General features: G+C 36.0%; 1 protein-coding gene, 1 long non-coding RNA gene and 1 pseudogene across 2 annotated transcripts; 2 read left to right on the top strand and 1 right to left on the bottom strand.

Annotated features, from left to right (window-relative positions):
* Positions 1-8071: 8071 nt before the first annotated feature.
* Positions 8072-9589, bottom strand: LOC147477314 (adenylate kinase 4 pseudogene; annotated as a pseudogene).
* A 1309-nt stretch (positions 9590-10898) lies between these two features.
* LOC147477313 (uncharacterized) lies at positions 10899-12274 on the top strand. Its single transcript, XR_015207306.1, has 3 exons — positions 10899-11192; positions 11384-11440; positions 12171-12274. It is a non-coding gene; the product is annotated as an uncharacterized LOC147477313 (long non-coding RNA).
* Positions 12275-16634: 4360 nt separating this feature from the next.
* On the top strand, positions 16635-17723 carry LOC147477312 (uncharacterized). The gene is made up of 5 exons (XM_086585968.1): positions 16635-16667; positions 16782-16839; positions 16932-17057; positions 17153-17245; positions 17323-17723. Exons 1-5 carry the CDS (start codon positions 16635-16637, stop codon positions 17721-17723), a joined length of 711 nt encoding a protein of 236 aa, XP_086442094.1.
* Positions 17724-18395: the final 672 nt, after the last annotated feature.

Genomic DNA, 18395 nt, shown 5'->3' with positions numbered 1-18395 from the left:
AACTTACTTGATGAGGCGTCTTGGATCCTAGGAATGCATTTACCTACGTATGGATCCAATTTCGTCGCCGGCCGGTATGAGTCGTGGGTTGAACTACAACCTACGAAAAGAAGATTTTTTGGATTGCCCACACTATTTAGGGATGATTCGGAACAAGTGGCGGCAAGGTTAGCCGTTAACTATCTTAAACAAACCTTCAAAGTTGAAATAATTGATTTCAATTTTCGTGAACTTCGTGAAACACGTACGCAAGTCCAAACTCTTGGAAACAAATTAACTAACCTTCGGAAAGAAATAGCCCAAGTTCGCAATAGAAACCTAATACTACAACATCAAGTTCAAAATTTGCAGCACCCACTTGCCAATCCTGAGGTCATAGTTATCAGCGATGATGAGGAGCACGATAATGTAGGCTCGAATTATGAACCCTCTATGGACTTCAACTACGAGACAACGACCGACGATTGAAGCTTTTACTGTTTTAGATGTTTTTTTCCCCGTTTCTTATTGTTTTTTTTTTAAAGTTTCCCTAAAACATCAATTAATTACTTCATCCAAATCTTGCTTTGTATCAAAGTGATTTATGGATATGCGTAGTATTGAATTGAGCAGTTCATCAATGTAAAGAGTGTTTCGGTCCTTCAAGGCCTATCTATGAAGTATCAATTTTATGCATGTGTTTGTCAACAAATTTTACTGTTTGCTATTATATTTCCTTTGGCATTGCAACTTATAACAATGTTTTACATGCTTTCACCCTTATTCTGTGTTCATGGTTATTAGTGTTGGTTATAAATTCAAGACATAATATGTGTTATGTTTTATTTTTTTCCCGGTGGAAATCTGACTTTCCAAGAAATCTACCAAATGAAGTACGAGAAATATAAAGGATAGGGTGGTAAACATGATAGGGAGAGTGTAAAATGTGAGAGGGATATATTACATATATTTCCTGATAAATTGGGGCAAAGGGAGATGACAATACATATGCCAAGTGAATGTCTCTGCTGTGATCGTCTATCTTGGAATTTTTTAGGCAGTCTATGACTCTATGTTGTTGTATTGATTGCTGATAAATGATAATACTGTCCCTTAGTGACATAACAATGATATGATGATTAGGATATCAAAAGCAAAAGCAACATTCACCCAGGTTAGGCCTTATCTACTCAATAGTCATTTTATGCTCTTAATCCATGTGATGCCCTCGCTGTAGGTGTAGCTGCATAAAGTTTGTCGAACATTGCTTTCAAGCTTTCAGGTCACTGGTGCTACCTTAGCCAGGTAGTCCATTAATCCTTTCTTCGTCATTAAAGTGTTTTCTTTAACCAAAATAGAAAAGATGGGGGTGTTTGGATCCTATTTATTTATTGCTAAAAAGTGTTTATTAGTGAAAAAACATTTTTTGAAAAAATAAATGTGTTTGGTTTCTATTTAAAAAAAAAATAGTTTTTCATCCAAAAAACACTTTTTGGTCCCAAAAACTTGTTTTATGATAATTAGGTAAAACTTGTTTTTTAAGTTAAAAAACTATTTTTCTTTGAAGGAAACACTTTTGGAGCTAAAGGCAAATGAACTCCCGGATGTTTTAGACTTTAGTGATTTATGCCACGATATGCCGAAATATATCGAGAAACATAGTGTGAAATCTGATTTGATAAAATAGCTTTTAAGAAAAGTCACAACCAAACATGTTTATTGAAAAACTGTTTTTAGAATAAATACTTTTTCATAAAAGTGTTCTTTAAGAAAAAATACTTTTTTGAAAAAATGAGAACCAAACACCCAATCCTTTTTGTTGAAATTTTAGCCGTGTGGTCATTCCAGAGTCTATTTTTATTTCAATTCTATTAGATATTGGCGTGTCTAATTCAATTTTAACGCCAAATATAATTGTTTCTAATTATTGTTATTTGTGGTCTACTCGATCTTTTCTTTGATAAATAGTTTTTGCAAACTTATCGATATTTAATATGCATGGTGGGTTTGTTGTAATATAATGTCTTGGAGCTTTCTGTATCCGTCGTCCATCCTTTGAGTATATGGAGCTTTAGAGATTCACTCGACTGCCTACTTGATATGCCACTCTTCTAGAAAGGCCTGTACACATATATAAAGTGCCACGACACCATTCGAGAATGTATGAGAAATTTCAAACATTAGATAAGAATGTTAAGCTTAGAAATTTTTGTTGTTTTGGGGAATATGCAATTGTCGAGTTGGACGAGACGCATAAATCTTTTTGGTGTAAAGTGTCGATTGGAGTGTTGAGTTTAAAACTGCCATTGTGCACCATTCATCTTTGTCTTCCCTGCTCTGTTGAAATTGAGATTAATTCTCATGCATATATCGCCAGCCTTATTTTCTGTACTATAGTGGCATGAATTATGTGCTTGTATTATATCATCGTGCCAACTATTTATCAATGTGTGTAGGCTCTTAGATAATCTTTGTCCAGTGTGATTTTCTAATTTTTTAAAATTCTAGCTTTCGTTTGAAAGATCAGTTCTCTTTGTGATTGTAATCGAAGAAAATATTAATTGTTTAGGTAGTTTACATTATACTTATTATGGGTAGAAGTTATGAATTTTTTTCGAATAGAGTTCTATACATTACCTCAAATTTGTATTGCTAAATTGTGGCGTACTTCATCCAACGTTGCAGATCCATTTTTTGTTGCAAAAAAGGTCCAAAGGAACAGAAAAAGTCAGTATACAAGCATGCTTGGCTGAGTCCCTGAAAGTAAATAATGAAGAGTTAAACCAACAGTCTGTGGAAAGCAATGTAATTGTTCGCCAGCCAGTGCATATGACCTAAGAACTTAAAAACCTTACAGGGCATAGAAGTAATGCGCATCAACAGAGACAAGTTGAAGCGGCATAAAAGGAGATAAGTTCGAAGCAGGCAAATGGAATTTCCGTCAAGAGAACGTAAAGTGTAGTTCACAATGTGCAGTGCATGCACCATTTAATAATCGACAACAACACAATCACCATCAGCATTAGGTGCCCGAGGGCACCGAAGATCGTCATTCTATTGCACACCAACGACGACTGTTGAGGACTTGTGAATGAAGAAAACAACGTTATGCTGCAAAGTTCCAGTGGATGTCTAATGTACAAATGAGGTAGATGTATGAGGCTCATCAGTGGTGGCTGTGGCATGTCATGAATGCCCAAAATATCACCGAGCAGCAATGGTCATTGTATATGTCTTATCTAGAGAAGGAGCAAAGTCGGGTGATTCACAACAAAGAAGAGCACAAAAAATTGAGGAAAAGGCTTCAAAGAAAGTGCATCCCCAGTTCACCAGTATCGAGCCGTTGGAACAAAGCATATTTGAGGAAAAGCCTCATGGTCCAGATGTGAGCCCAGGCGCAGCAGAAGACCCGGACAGATTGAAATCATTCAAATTTCCCGGCATTCAACCATGGATGAAGTTTGTGAAGGTGAGCTCTGCAAACATTGGCATATGGTCAAGTAACATGCAAAATGAAGAAGCAGCATAGCTTTGTTTTTGCCAATATTTTGTCTCAACTCCTTCGGTGGTTTCGTTTCTTCTTCCCAACTTTTCCATTGTTTGTTAGTATTTGTGTCGCTCTTTGCCTGCTTCTCCATATGATGTCTGCTTATTATTAGTTTTAGACCAAAATGTGGAGCTACCACATGATAGACAAGTGGCCAATCAATGTGGAAGGAGAGAAAAATACAATTGTAGAAGGACGCATGCGGTTAACTCAGTTAAAACGTGAAGCTAGATTGAAAAAAAAATCATAGACTAGAGAGGGACAACGAGAAGAAGTTACGTAGCCCAAGGAATAAAGGTAAATGATGGTGGGGCGTTACTGTGAATGCTTGAGCCCTGTAAAAATGCAACTTATACTCTGTTTTTCCTTAACCGTACACTTCAGAGTTTGATGTGGAGTAACTTTTAAAAATATATTTTTTTATTTATTTAGAGTGCCTAGACTCTGAAATATTCTTCACTGTTTGATTTCTGAATTTCATACTGCAAATCTGTTGCTTGAGATCAATAAATATTGACGTAGTCAATTGTTGTGTGGCGCAGGAGATAAATCCATGAGAAGTTGAGGGAATTCTGCCCCAGGTTTATGATTTTTGTACCTATTTCTTGCAGTTCCATGAATTGTGACAGTGTAAACAAAACAATCTCTGCGACATCTATCAATTAAGAGAACAAGAAGAGAAGGGATAGTTGGTGATTCATCTTATATGAAACTCTTCTTACTAATCACTCTGGCCTCTGGTATCTGTTGCTGTTTTGAATGTTTTCATGGTGTCTAATCTGAAACTGTTGGAAACAAATTTCAAATATTAGGCTCTTCCATGTTAGTTTCAAAGCAAGATTAAAAAATGAAATTCTCTTGGTTGTTTTAACCCATGCATCTTCTACTGCAGATTTTGCAAACTCTTTCGGTCCAGGGCATGACTTCGTCAGGGGGTGGTAGTGGAATGGGAGGTGACAGAGGAAGTAGCCGTGGGGATTCACAAGTGGCAAGTACAGCGAGGTGGCTATCAAACTCTAGCTCTTCAGAGATAACTGGGCGGCTGGGCACTACGGAGCTTGAAATTGTGTCTGAAGGGATTGGTATTCTATTGTTTGATTTTTCGATGTTCGTGCAAATTATCTTGGTATGTGTTGTATATAGTTTTGTTTGTTTTCTGTTCCATATTTCATCTTTTAGTGAAAACTGACAAGTGTTAAGTTTAGACTATATTGCTGTTTTCCACATTGCCATATGTCATATGTAGGATAATGCCATCTCTGATCTTACATTGTTTTAGTAAAGCATGATATAGAAAGAGCTTATTATGCTGATAATATGGATTAAAAGACTTGATAGATGGTATAATTGTTTTTGAGAAGATACCTTAATAGAAATATCAAGGTGTTTTATTGGAAGGTTGCAAACTCAATTTCCTTAGTGAGAATTCAGGGCCGAGTTTGATCCCTTTTTGCATGCAAGCATATAAAATTATAAACATGTTAACGAAGGCTGCATGTGCTTATAAGTGTTAGAAATACATTTGGGTTCTACTTGTTGAATAACTTTTTTTTTTGTATGTGTTTTGTTTAGCTAAGAAATGGATTCCAGGAGTAGGCTGAAAGAATTATAGGAACGGATCACAAATAAGAACCCTTCGTCTATATTTCATAGCCAATGCCAAGCACTCATGTCAATGATGGATAAATGTCATACTTTGCCTATAAGATCTCAACCAGTTTATTCCAACTTTTAGCGTTAGTCGATTACCTCAAAGGTAATTGGAAGAAAACTTGCCAAAATCTATCAGGGTTTAGTCAGTATAATTGTAATTATTCTTCTTTTAGTACTCATATTTTGGGGTCATGCATGAATCTCAGTTTTTGATGCGTTAATCTTCTGTTAGCTTATTCTCATTTTGCTTGGGTTGCTACGTCCAAAGGACGTGCAATCTTTGAGCTTGAGAATGCTATTGCATATGTCAACCACGCCTCAACCATGTACTGGAGTTCAACGCATACAAAATTCAGAATTGGAGGATTTATGGTCTGCGAGATCTTTGGTGAGCAAAGTACTACAGGACAGTCTGGAGCAATTGCAAAAAGAAGCTACAAATCCAAGATTGTCCATCAAATGGGAGCTAGGAGCATGTTAGGTACAACATTTGGAAAATCATGCTCCAGAGAAGACTGATGCGAAAAAAACTAAAGAAGAAAAAGTTCGAGCTAGCCGTCAAGGGTCTTGGGAAGCATGGCGGCCTCTTAAAAGAAATCAAGAAGAAGCCGGATGAAAAGAGCCTTAATCTTTGGCGGGGAAGGGACAATGTGAGCACTAATGGTCCTAACCGCGTGGAAAATTAGAAAGCATTGATGATAAGGAATTAGAAAAGAAAGAATTTAGAGAAGGAAATGATGTTGAAGAAGCTGCTTCTGAAGCAGCACTTTTGCGCCTCAAAGACTCAGGAACTGGTTTTCACCTTAAGGTGTGTACTGTTGCTACCTTGAATTCACGTTTATCTGATTTATCTGCTGAAATTGTTGGTGGTGGCTAAGTAAATTATGTAGCTAAGTAATTACGTAAGGTGTTCATTCACATCGTTCAACTTATTAGTTAATTTTTACGTGTATACAAGAACTTTCACTGTCTCGATTAGTTAGAGCATATTCATATAGCATTATTTTTATTTTTTGTGATTTCACAGATGTTTACAGTCACCTGTTGAGTTGATTTAGATGGCTCACAACTACTATAGTGGTACCGCATTTTCGAAACTGGTAAATTTTACCCTTCCCTTTGGTGTGATCCCTTGGCTTCAGAGTTTCTGGAACACACTGACTTCATTATCCTCATCAAGTTTCTCTCAAATTCACTAGGTTGCAGATTTTGGTTCCCTTAAACTTTCTCCTGTTGATGGAAGGACGATGACAGATTTCAAGCATACATACTAGGGGCTTACAAATGTGCTCCTTGGGATTAGATATGGACATAAACATATATACATTTACCATCGGGACAATAGGTAAGGCGGTATGATAGCAGTGTGCATGGGCCAGTTGATGACATGATAATCGTTTGACGCTCCTAATCACATTCTATCGTGCTTAGTAGTTCTGACTGTTGTCTACATACCGCGGAAGATTGTCGTCTACATAGGCTCCATCACTATATACCTTTTTCTTCAATCTTAATCACATTAAAACAATGATTTTGATGATGATGACAATATATAAATTGGATCAAGAGATTTATTAGTCCATGCTGAGTGTTATAGAGGATCAAGTTTGTTTCAAAATTTTGAAATGCTGACTGCTGGATCTGGTTGCTACCCAGGTTAGATAAGGCCTAACCTGGGTGAATGTTGCTTTCTCTGTTTCATTTTTGGGGTTTTATAGGTTGTGCAATCCAGGGTGCTACCAGACATGTTTAAGGGTACGTATGAAGCAATCACCAAAGGCAATTCAATAGGGAATCAACTGTCTGTTCCATCAGGCAAACTCTATTCCTAGGATCTAACGTCAACTTATATACACGAGCCTCCTTATTTCAAGGACATGTCCATGTCTCCTCTTGGCCCACATGAAGTAAAGGATGCCTACTGCTTGCTTAACTTTGGGGATAGTATTACAACTGATCCCATTTCTCCTGAGCTGGTAGCATCCACAAAGATAGTCCAGCAGAGAAGTACCTCATGGAACGTGGGGTTGATAGGAGAGACTTCAATTCCTATGGAAGTCGTCGTGGTAATGATGAGGTGATGGTAAGGGGTACTTTTGCCAACATTTGCCTTGTGAATAAGTTCTTGAAGGGAAAAGTTGGCCCCAAAACAATTCATATTTCCACTGGGGAGAAACTGTATGTATTTGATGCAGCCATGGTAAGAATATCCTCTGCTCCTCCTTTAGGCTATGCATCTTCTCCATACGGAAGAGCCTAGATTACTTTTTTTTCAATTGTATTAACTGTCGTATTTCAGTCCTAGGAATTTCAATCATTGGTTGGATTATGGAATGTACTTTGGTTAGTCCATCTCTTTCCAGGTTGGATCGAGGTAAATCAAAGCTAATCAGATAGTTGTAGATTACAATTTGCATTGCAGCACCTTAAACATGATTTCACTAGCCTTTTTTTTAGTAAGTTCTAGCTCCTTCTCATAATCAATTGTTTATCATTGTTAGAAAAAATAATCATATCAGAGATGGACTTTAGACGTGCTCAAGTCACTAAAGTTTATGGTCTCCCTTTATACTAAAGTCACTATTATGAATGATTTTTTTTTCGGGTTTGAGAAATACGTAGAAAGGGATGATTCCTTCTTTTACCTTTTGAACTCCTACTGAGGGCAGAGCGATTGGACAAGGCCGGACAGAGCGATATTGCTTTGAGATAATATAATCTCTTTTTGTACCTTGCGGCCATTCTTGGCAGAGGACATCCCAGGTTTGAGTTTTGGACTTACCTATTGTGCTACCAAATATTTTTTAAAATTACACTGCCATCCTTAGACAAAGATCGATGTGGGTGTGGCAGGGTTGCCTCCGTGGAAAATGTTTATTGCATCCTTAGACATCACACTTATGGGGAAACATAGCTTATTGCGTCGCCATGATTTGCAGGGAAAATGTTTGTGTCTTATCAATACGAGTTTTGGGCAGTGTTCCATTTAATGATACTCCCATAAGTTAGAAAACTCTAATATATATGTGAGATTATGAGGTGAAATTTGGGCAGTGTTCTGTTACATCAATTGCTTTCATTGTTTCTTTCTCCAGGTTGGTAAGCTCCCCTTCTAAGGGTGTGATATGTTGTAGGCCTAGAACAAAAATACTTAGGCGTTGCCAACAGATCAGATCCTTGATTCATTTGTGTTATTAGAAGTGAACACTCTTGCTGGAGGGTTTACAATGGCCCGAGAACTTTTTTTTTTGGAAAGCAAAAGCCTGAATCTACACTAACAAAGTTCATATACAAAATTCTGACTAACAATGACTTTTTTGAATCTCACTGAACTAAGTAGCACTTTCAGTTGAAATGCAAATGAGGTAGATGAACAAAAAGGATTAGCTGATCCAACAGTATATAGGATTAAATTCGAGCACATGTCCACAAATGTTAAATAAGCGTGCCTCAATCTTATGAAGCGAGTGCCTTCTCAACCTCAGCAGAGACATCTTTTGGGACCTTTTCTGCATGAAGATTTGAAACAACACTCTTCTTCGCATAGTAATCAATTACCGGCTCAGTTTGCTTGTGGAGTGCCTCCAGTCTAACCTAAGAACCGCTGCATTATCATCCTTCCGCTGGATCAAGGCTCGCCTGTGACATCATCAACGCCGAGAACTTTAGGTGGTGCAAATTTTGTATGGTAACTGCGGCCACTGAAAGGGTGGACACGACGACCAGTGATTCTCTCCTCCAAAATTGCATCATCAATTGCAAAGTTGAGTACTTTGTCAATTTTAGTTCCCTGCCTTGCAAGCATACATGAGGGCTTTTTCATGGCATCATCAATTATACCAACAACCAAATCATCGGAAATAAGTTGTTCCTTATCCATAGCCTCTTTAGCCTTGAGGCCAAGAGGGGTTTTAGCAGCGACAGCAGCTCTTAGCATATCACCAGTGGCCAAATGACACAAGCAGTATTCGTTCTTAATCAATGGTGATTGTGTGCCTTTCCCAGATCCAAGTGGACCAATGAGAATGTGGCGTTTATCAGGTTTTGTAGAGCACTTGATGTGTCGAAGAAGCTCCGTCATCAGATCTATAGTTTCTACATTCTCTAAAGACGAGGACGAGCTCGCCATTCGTAAACTTTGACATGAGAGCAAGCTTTCTTTTCCTTTTTCCATCTCTCTCTCTTTCTACATTCATTTTGAACTTTATCAGGTTACAAACTATTGCATTTTGAAAAACAATAATTCTTGATGCATAGTGATTCACAATCTAATGTTTTCAAGTATATTAATGTGTTTGTCATTTGATATTTAGTTTAAAATTGCAGGGATTTCTATTTAGATGCCAACTTAGTGAATGTGAAATGGACTGGAGGTCGAGGCAAGTATGTTGTTTACCAAAGCTATTATGAAAAATGAGATTGTTTAGGAGGTCCTGGTGACAATAGTCCAGTCTTTATTAGCACTGGACATGTGTGGAGTGCCAAATAGATTGGTTCTGCATTACTCTTTCACACTTGAACTCTAAGCCAGAATCTGACACCACCGACGATTAGAGAGTTCATGATGTTGGCCCATGACTAATCAATACAAAATTTGTTGCAATGGTGGGACCATCAATTTTTATTTGTTTTTATCTCAAGCTGTAAATTTCTTTTCGTCTTCACTGTTCTAATATAATATTATAACAATGTATATTGTTTGATCTTCATATCATCCCTGTATCAAAGACGATGGAGAGGCACCTGATACACCTCTTAGTAATGCTGTCTTAAGTAGGCTCAAACAGTTTAGAGCTATGAACAAGTCTTGGAAAATTGCTCTTCGGGTAAACACTCGCCCTGACTTCTTCCTTCTCAAGTGTTATCATGTGAAATTGTGAATGGATATCATCAATTGTCAATAGTTTACTGAATCTCAATTGCATGATAATATTTGTAAGTATGAAAAGTCTGACTCATGATGAAGTAGACATGATGCACCAATTAAAATACATAACTTAAACAGTTGCCTAAAGTAATTACAGTTCAGAGATTTATCAAGCAAACACTATTACAACAAGAGAAACATATCTAAGATCATAAGTATTCTTTTATCCCCATTGTATCTAAGCTAAATAATGAATAGTAATCTTATTCTGATTAGACCTTTCTTCATTGTAAGCTCTTCTCATTTATTAGTAATTCAGTATGAACTATGAAGTGACTTGGCACCATGGCATTAAATAGTACAAAGGCATTTTAGACATGCATGATGGCTATATATGAGTCTCCCTCCCTGTCCAAGGTTTAGTTTAAACCATAGACTGTTGTTAGACATTTGGTTGGCTCTAATATAATATGTTAAGGTACCAGCCAATACTCCTCAAAAACCCATTGTGTTAAGTATAGGAATACTATAAGTACTCATGAAGGTTCCTAACAGACGAATATCTTTGGCCGAAACTAGATATTGTATAATAATAAGTTCATAATATATAAAAGTTTCATCTTCTCGCGATCGGTTTTTTAGAATTAAGCTAGGGATTTGTAGGCCCTCATATGTGCATTCATTAATGAACCTTACATAGTTTCGACCAATTTAAGGGATCAGGTATTAAGGAAGCATGAAATAGAGTATTTTTTCATATTTAAGGCAATGAACTATCATTTCTCGGCACCAATATGTATGGGAGTGTGCCAACTTTAATCCTATATTGACTCTCTGAGCTGCTTCTTATTCCGAAGCATATCCTGTTCTTAGATTCGCTTGGCTCACTTCTGGTTGTTTACCGAGAAAAGAAAGAAGAACCAGTCCAGTAGAGTTTACGGCTTTAGAGATGCCTTAAAGGGAGGGATATGACTTCAAGCCTTTGCTTTTGCCCTGACTTTGACAGAAGCTACACACAGAGTTTGACACAAGAACTGCTTTCAGTAGACAAGAACACAGTTTATACATGAAATGCACAATCTCAAGTCAGAGTCCTAAAACTACAGATTTCTCTAAGTGGAAACTGGGACAGTTCGGTTGGCAGAGGTATTTTTTTTTGTGTGTTTCATCCTCGAGCCATTCGTTTCCCGTAGAGATCTTCTTTTTGTTTTGTGTAGTCATGTGATATTTATTTTGATGCCTGGTGTTGCACTGATTTTCAAACTTGTGTTTTAATCATACGTCATACATTTCCTTTATATAGACTTATTAATTCTTGGTTCCCTTAACATTTTCAGGCACAACTGGAGCAACTAGAAGAGAGTTATTATCAGAAAGAACCCCTTTCCAGACAGGTTCTTTTTACATTCTTTCTTTGTACAGTTTTTGTATAGTAGAGAGTCAATTTAGTCTGTCACCAGTGTAAGTAGTAAGCACTTGCTTCGGATTTGCAGTTGAGGTTGTTAGTAGTAAGTTATATTGATAATTAAGGACCATCTTGTAGCGGAGGTGGTTATTAAAAGCAGCGTATTTAAGTTTTAAAAGCACTGGATTTGCAGTATTGATAAAATTATAAAACCATTTTACTTGGTAAATAGTTTCTCTTGGTCATCAGCTGATTCTAATTGCCAAATAAGGTACAAGATATTAAATAGAATACCTTTTATTGGCAAACAAATGTTGTCTAAGATAGCCATTGCCATGCTTAACAGTAGCACTATGCAATTAGTATGCCGATTATAAACACCTTGACTTTTGACAATCAGAACTTAGCTTCCTGCAATACTACGTGAGGGGTTATTTCTGGATGTACAAGTCTAGATTATCTCCACAACCTAACATAGCCCTTTTCTCAGCACAACTCTGATTTTGAAAAGAGGGATATACCACAAACTCATAGGAGTGCAAATGTTTTGGACTCTTGGAACCTTTAGTTGTTTGGCTCCCTTTGATACTCCAAATCAGTGTGCAATTTCTATCAGGGAAATGGTGGAATCCCATCAATCATTGACCATATGTATTAATTTTTTGTTTTTTTTGTTTTTTGGTTATATGCAACTACTAATCCCCATTGGAACTTAGCAGAAAAGCCTCGACAAGAAGGCTGTACCTGAGGCATTGAGAGAAACATGCAAACAAAGGTTATTAAACGCTCTAAAACAAACCCAGCAGCGGCTCAGCGACTAAAAGTAAGCACATGTTTTCTTTTTAATTACTAATATATCTTGATTTTATTATTCTAAAGACTTTCTTCTAAGCTTGCACGTAAGGACCACCTTTTTTTTTTTATTGATTGTCAAGGAAACCATTATCTCAAAATGTCATCCTAAATATTAAATATTGTAATCCTAAATATTTTGTAGTAGTGCTTTTAGAGAGGGAAGGAAAGTGTAATTGGAAGGAGAAACACATGAATATATAACATGCGTAGATCTTTGATCAGCCCAATTGCTGACTTAGAGATCACTTTCTGGTGGTGGGAAGAGTGTATATTTGTTGTATGGTGTGAAAGGGATAGTTTGTAGTTCGGGGAATGGAGGGGAAACTAAGAAAATAAGTTTGATCATTTCACCATTAAGTGTGTTCTTACAGAGTATAACACCTAATATGTCTTTTGTTACTTCTATAGAATCAATTTTGAGGTATATGTCACCTTACTTGAAAAGGAGTGCTACACGAAGTATGGAAATATTGGGAAGACATTTTATAATTCACAAGTGGCAAGTACAGTGAGGTGGCTATCAAACTCGAGCTCTTCAGAGATAAATGGGCGGGTGGGCACTACGGAGCTTGAAATTGCGTCTGAAGGGATTGGTATGCTCTTGTTGGATTTTTTGATGTTCATGCAAATTATCTTGGTATGTGTCGTATATAATTTTGTTTGTTTTCTTTTCCATATATACATCATCTTTTAGTGAAAATTGACAAGTGTTAAGTTTAGACCATATTGCTGTTTTCCGCATTGCCATATGTCATATGTAGGATAATGCCATATGTAGGCTTTCGAGATTCGGTCTTTTCTCTAATTTTTAACTGCAGCAAAAGTTCGAAAGTTGTTGATTAATAATTCATTGCGGTCTTTGACTCATTTTTGTGGGTGAAACGGAAACTAATTAGCAATCTAAGATGGTTGATCAAGTGAACAACTATTGTTCGTATTAAATTAACTATTCCGTTTGGTTTGAGTTCGTATTAAACTAACTATTGTTCGTTTTCTAGAAAATTGTCAGTTTCATAGAGTTATAGGTATTTCTTTGGCCAAATATAGATGTGCTCATCTTCAGTGGCTTCTTCATGGATTTAGCCTGAAGTACCACGTTATGTCATTGTACGTCAAAGCCCTGGTGTACTTTTCTTTCTTTAGATGTTTTTTTTCCCCTGAAGTTAGAGTTTTTGTGGGTTTTTTTTGAATTGGGGTGGATCTGGGGTGTGGATCTGAGATCCTCTCTCCTCCTTTCTGTCTTATATCAAATACATCATAATAAATAGTGCTCACTCCAAATTATGTTTACACTTTTTGGCAAGTTTTGTTTAACATCGCGTGCATAGCACGTGCATCTTGCTAGTTTACATAGTCATTGGAGCTATAAAAACTTAAATTTGCATAGTAACTTTTAGAATTGAAAATTTCCCGACACCTAACAGACTATATGTAAATGTATTTTTACATAGTTATATATATATGTAAAACTATATTTACATAGTCATTGGAGCTATGAAAACTTAAATTTATATAGTAACTTTTGGGATTGAAAATTTCCCGACTCCTGACATAATATATGTAAATGTATTTTTACATAGTAACTTGATCTATGAAAATTTAAATTTAGAAGAGTGTGTTTACAAGTATGCAAATAAATAAAAATTATGCATGACAAATTGTTTTCACATAACATTTCTTTGAAATTGACCAATCTAACATCTGACATAACGAACTTATGTAATTTTATACGGTCTGTTAAAATGTATTTTTACACAGCAGAATACTACAACTGATATCCGACATAATTGATCTATGTAAATTTAAATTTACATAGTAACTTGACCTATGAAAAATTAAATTTTCAAAGAGAAAATAGATTGATCATAACTTATGCAAAATTATTTGAAATGAACAATAACGCAAAGAGATTTCATCTTTGAATTAAAAAAAAAAACTTGACTTTCATATTTAAAGAGATTTCATCTTTGAATTGAAAAAGTAGACAAATCTCAGATCTGGTTTTGAGTGGAAGAAACAAAATTTTCAAATCTTGATATTGTTTCTCAAATCTGATTTGTTTTGTTGGAGAACAACAAATTTCATGAAAAATTGATCGAGAGAAAGAAAAAAATAATTTCGTATTTGAAAAGAATAAAAGAATGAGAGAAAATGATAAATGAAGAAGAAAGAGGGTAGTGGTGTAATTTTCAATTAATTTGTTGTTGTAATTTTCAAATTTGTTAAGAAAAATGAAGTTTTCGATCAGAACTGTAAAGAGAGAGAGAGAGAGAGAGAGAGAGAGAGAGAGAGAGAGAGAGGTCTGCCATTAAAGTAGTTTCAGGGGTATTTTCATCCGTATTGTGGGGGTTTTAAAAAACAAGGAGTTTTAGTGGGTTAGTCCGCTAGAGGGAGGTTTTATGGACCGAAAATTGAACCATATAAAACTGGAACCGAATGATATTTTAAACAAAAGAACCAGACTATAACCAAAATCGAATGTTATCATACTTTTAACATAAAAATATCTAAATAAAGTATATAAAAACATAAAATGTTCATTTACATATTACTAAATTATATTTATTAGTGTAATATGTAGTTTCCATAGTATTTAATGTTATAAATAATATAAAAATATAGTTTACAGTCTTAAATATATAGTTTTACTTAATTTTATTATTGAATGACATAATTACTTATATCAATATTTAAAAACTAACTCGTTTGTGTGGTATTTTTGTGTTTTTGTATACATTTTTTAATAAAACTAATAAAAAAATGTGTGTAAATAGTAAATTTCTTAAGAACCAAAATAAAAAATCGGAACCGGAAATATCCGCTAGGAACCAATAGTTATGGATAAGGTTCCACAATTTTAAGAACTGCAAAGAGCCCAAACTAGAACTCAAACAGTAAAATTAAATGATTTTTTATTCTTATAATACTAAGAACCAGACCAAAACCGAACCATTGACACCCCTAGCTGCAATGACAATAATTTGCTTTCTGTCATTATTAATTTGATCCTTCTTTCTCAGGCCAGCAAACTGCCATCTTAACTCTTAAATAAATCCAACAAAATATCTTTTTTATCTATTTCTATATTTTAAAAACAATTAATAAGAATCCCCGTCAGCTTCGAGGGAGTTTCGATATTGTAAAATATTATAGAAATAAACATGGGTAATTTCCCAATTAGTAACCCATAATGTCAATCTGTTCCCAAGTAGTAACCACTCTTCAATTTTGACTTTTCAACCTCACTTTTGACACTTTTGCCCTTCTCCTTATTTTCAAACAATGCCCACGTGGACATGCAACACTCTCTCTCCCCTCTTTACCTACTGCGCATAACTCTGTCATATTGTACCTGATGAGTTTGACTTTACAGTGAATGGACAACCGTTGGATCTTGATAAAGAAAACACGTTAATCAAAACATGTTGTAGTATCTGTGTTTGCTATAATGAAGAAGCAACTGACTAATAAACTATCAGCAACTCTCAGTGATTTTGGTTGTCAGTACCTTTACAACTTTTACCTCGTATTTTGAGCCAACCTAAAAAATAAGAACAAAAGCTCAAAGTTTCTTTTTTTTTTTTCTTGGTTGTTTCTTCTTCTTCCTCGTCATTGTCCCTCCGCTTTTTGTATTTTTAAGGTTTGACATGGAAAACATGACACATTCACATGATAAAGGTATAGTTTGTTGTTTTTTAAGCTATCTAGGGCCTTGGGTCTACGGTTTTGTTCCACGTAGTTTAGTGTTTTGTTTGTTTGATGCTTCATCTTTCAAGGAAGAGGGTTTTGAAGACAGCAATGACGTCTCCATGCATAAATGCTTGTTGATTATATAGTTGTGGTAGAATGTTGGTGGTTTCCATGTTGATTCTATCTTTAATGTTGGGTTTAATATTAAGGCATTTAAGATAGATTCTGTCATAAATGTCCTAAAAGTGTTAGTTTAACTAGTTTGTGCTTAAATGTTTGAATTTACTTTTCAGTTTTTATGGTTTATGGTTAGGTACTTCTTTGTAACCATCGCTTTTTGGTTGTTTTTTTTTATACTTACTGGTTAGGTACTTCTTTGGATGTTCTTATTCACTACAATGGGGAGATGAAAGCGGACAAGTATGGCCGGATGAAGTATGTTGGTGGCGGGGAAATTGAGAGTTTGTGATGGGGGTATTTCATTTGAAGGATTCATGAGTACCGTGGAAGGTGTGTTGTCGAGAAAGAGATCTACTTTTTCTATAAGATACTTGACGAAGAAGTCCCCGTGTCGAATTGATGAAGAAACAGATTATTTGAACATGATTATGAAACAAAGAAAGTCTCCAAGAAAAACAATGATGGTTTGGGTTATCAACGAAGTAGAAGTGGTAAGCAATGGATGCCTAATGTTAAGAAGAAAGAAGTTACTATTGAGTTGTTTAAGAAAAGACGCGACTCCAAGCATTGTTTCTCTGTGAAACACTCTTTTTTTCGAAACGAAGGAGCTAGCTCGTCAGAAGCGTCCTATTAACCAATTTAAACTTGTCGATGAAGCAATTGGTAAGTAATGCAGTTCCATTTGGTTAGGTCATTATTAGTGAGGGTGGGTACATGCTTTATTTCCTGATAGTTATGAATCTTTGGTTTTCTAGAAAGTCCCCTTGACCAACCCTGGAGTGGGAGAGTGGGGACTCATCAATGGGAAGATGTGGAGATTCACGACGTCGAAGAACACATTCAACCTCACAGCTTGTCAATGTTCGAAACGGTGATGGCAGGTAAGTCTTCGATATCAATGGGATATGTTGATAGATGATAGCTTACCTATCGCTGATAGTGGTGTGGAACTTACTGAGTGTTCATTGAAATATAGATATTTGTCCAGAGGGTGTTTCCTCTGAAGTTACACCTGAACCTTCAGTACAGAAAAGAGAAACGGTCACACCGCCTTCTCTGTTTGTGGAAGGTACACTCTATAGCCTTGCAAGGTAACATATAGTTCCAGTTGCTGATAGTGGGGAGCTAATTACTGATATAATACAGGGACGGTCAATGATGGTGATGAGCAAGATGGTGTACCAGATCTTGATCAACCTGATTATGATGACTTTGATTCCCAAAATCCATATGGTGATACAGAGGACGTCCCTGAGGAATATAGAATTTCCATGAATCAAAATATTGACAATAATGAGGGTGATGATGATGAAGTTGAAATACTACATGAAGTTAATTTTGAAGAAGAAGAAGTAGTACAAGTAAAGGATGGAGCTGATGATGATGAAGTTAGAGTAGTAAATGGTGGTAATCAAGATGATGATGATGAAGTTCAATTATTGGATGATGATTGTGATGTATGGTCTACTCCTAACCGTAGTCAAGAGTTTTTGGGGAGGCACGCCTATGACATTAATGATGAGGAAGGCCAAAGTGAACTGATATGACCGTTAATGATGAGGAAGGCCAAAGTGAAACCCGATATTGAAACAAATGGAATGGTTGATGCTACATTTATTCGGTGCGTAAGATCTCAATTCGAGAAGACTTACATCAAGGATATGATCCTCTTCGCTCTCCCCATAGTCCGAAACACCGGCTAAAGTGGATGTAACTCCTCCTCATGTGAACCTGAAGTTTGTTCCTCCTAAAGTAGGACAACACTATCCTACTCGGGATGATCTTATAAAAGACATGAAGTCATACGCAATAGCAAACATGTTTGATTTCGTCGTCGGCGAAAGCACTTCTCCGAGAGGATTTATATGAAGTGTAAGTCTCCGGTTTGCACATTTCATTTGTTTGCAAAACCGACCAATCGGTTTCGATATATGGGTTATTATAACCTTCGAGGAGAAGCACATACATGTTCACAAGATAAAGCAATTGCAACTAATAAACAAGCCGATGCAAAATGGGTTTGAAGTTGTGAAATCGAAACTTAGGGACAATATTGATATGGCTCAAACAAATTTGCAGTTGGAGGTTAAGGACGACACGGACAAATGTGTCGTATAAAGTTGCTTGGAAAGCAAAAGAAATTGCAATGCAAAAGGTAAGCGCCTTGGTTATATCAAAGAACTAATGAAACGCAATAATAGTAGCAACAACTAACTTAT

This window comes from Coptis chinensis, chromosome 9 (genome assembly GCF_015680905.1).
Source record: "Coptis chinensis isolate HL-2020 chromosome 9, ASM1568090v1, whole genome shotgun sequence".
Lineage (NCBI taxonomy): Eukaryota > Viridiplantae > Streptophyta > Magnoliopsida > Ranunculales > Ranunculaceae > Coptis > Coptis chinensis.
This window is presented reverse-complemented; position numbering and strand designations above follow the sequence as displayed.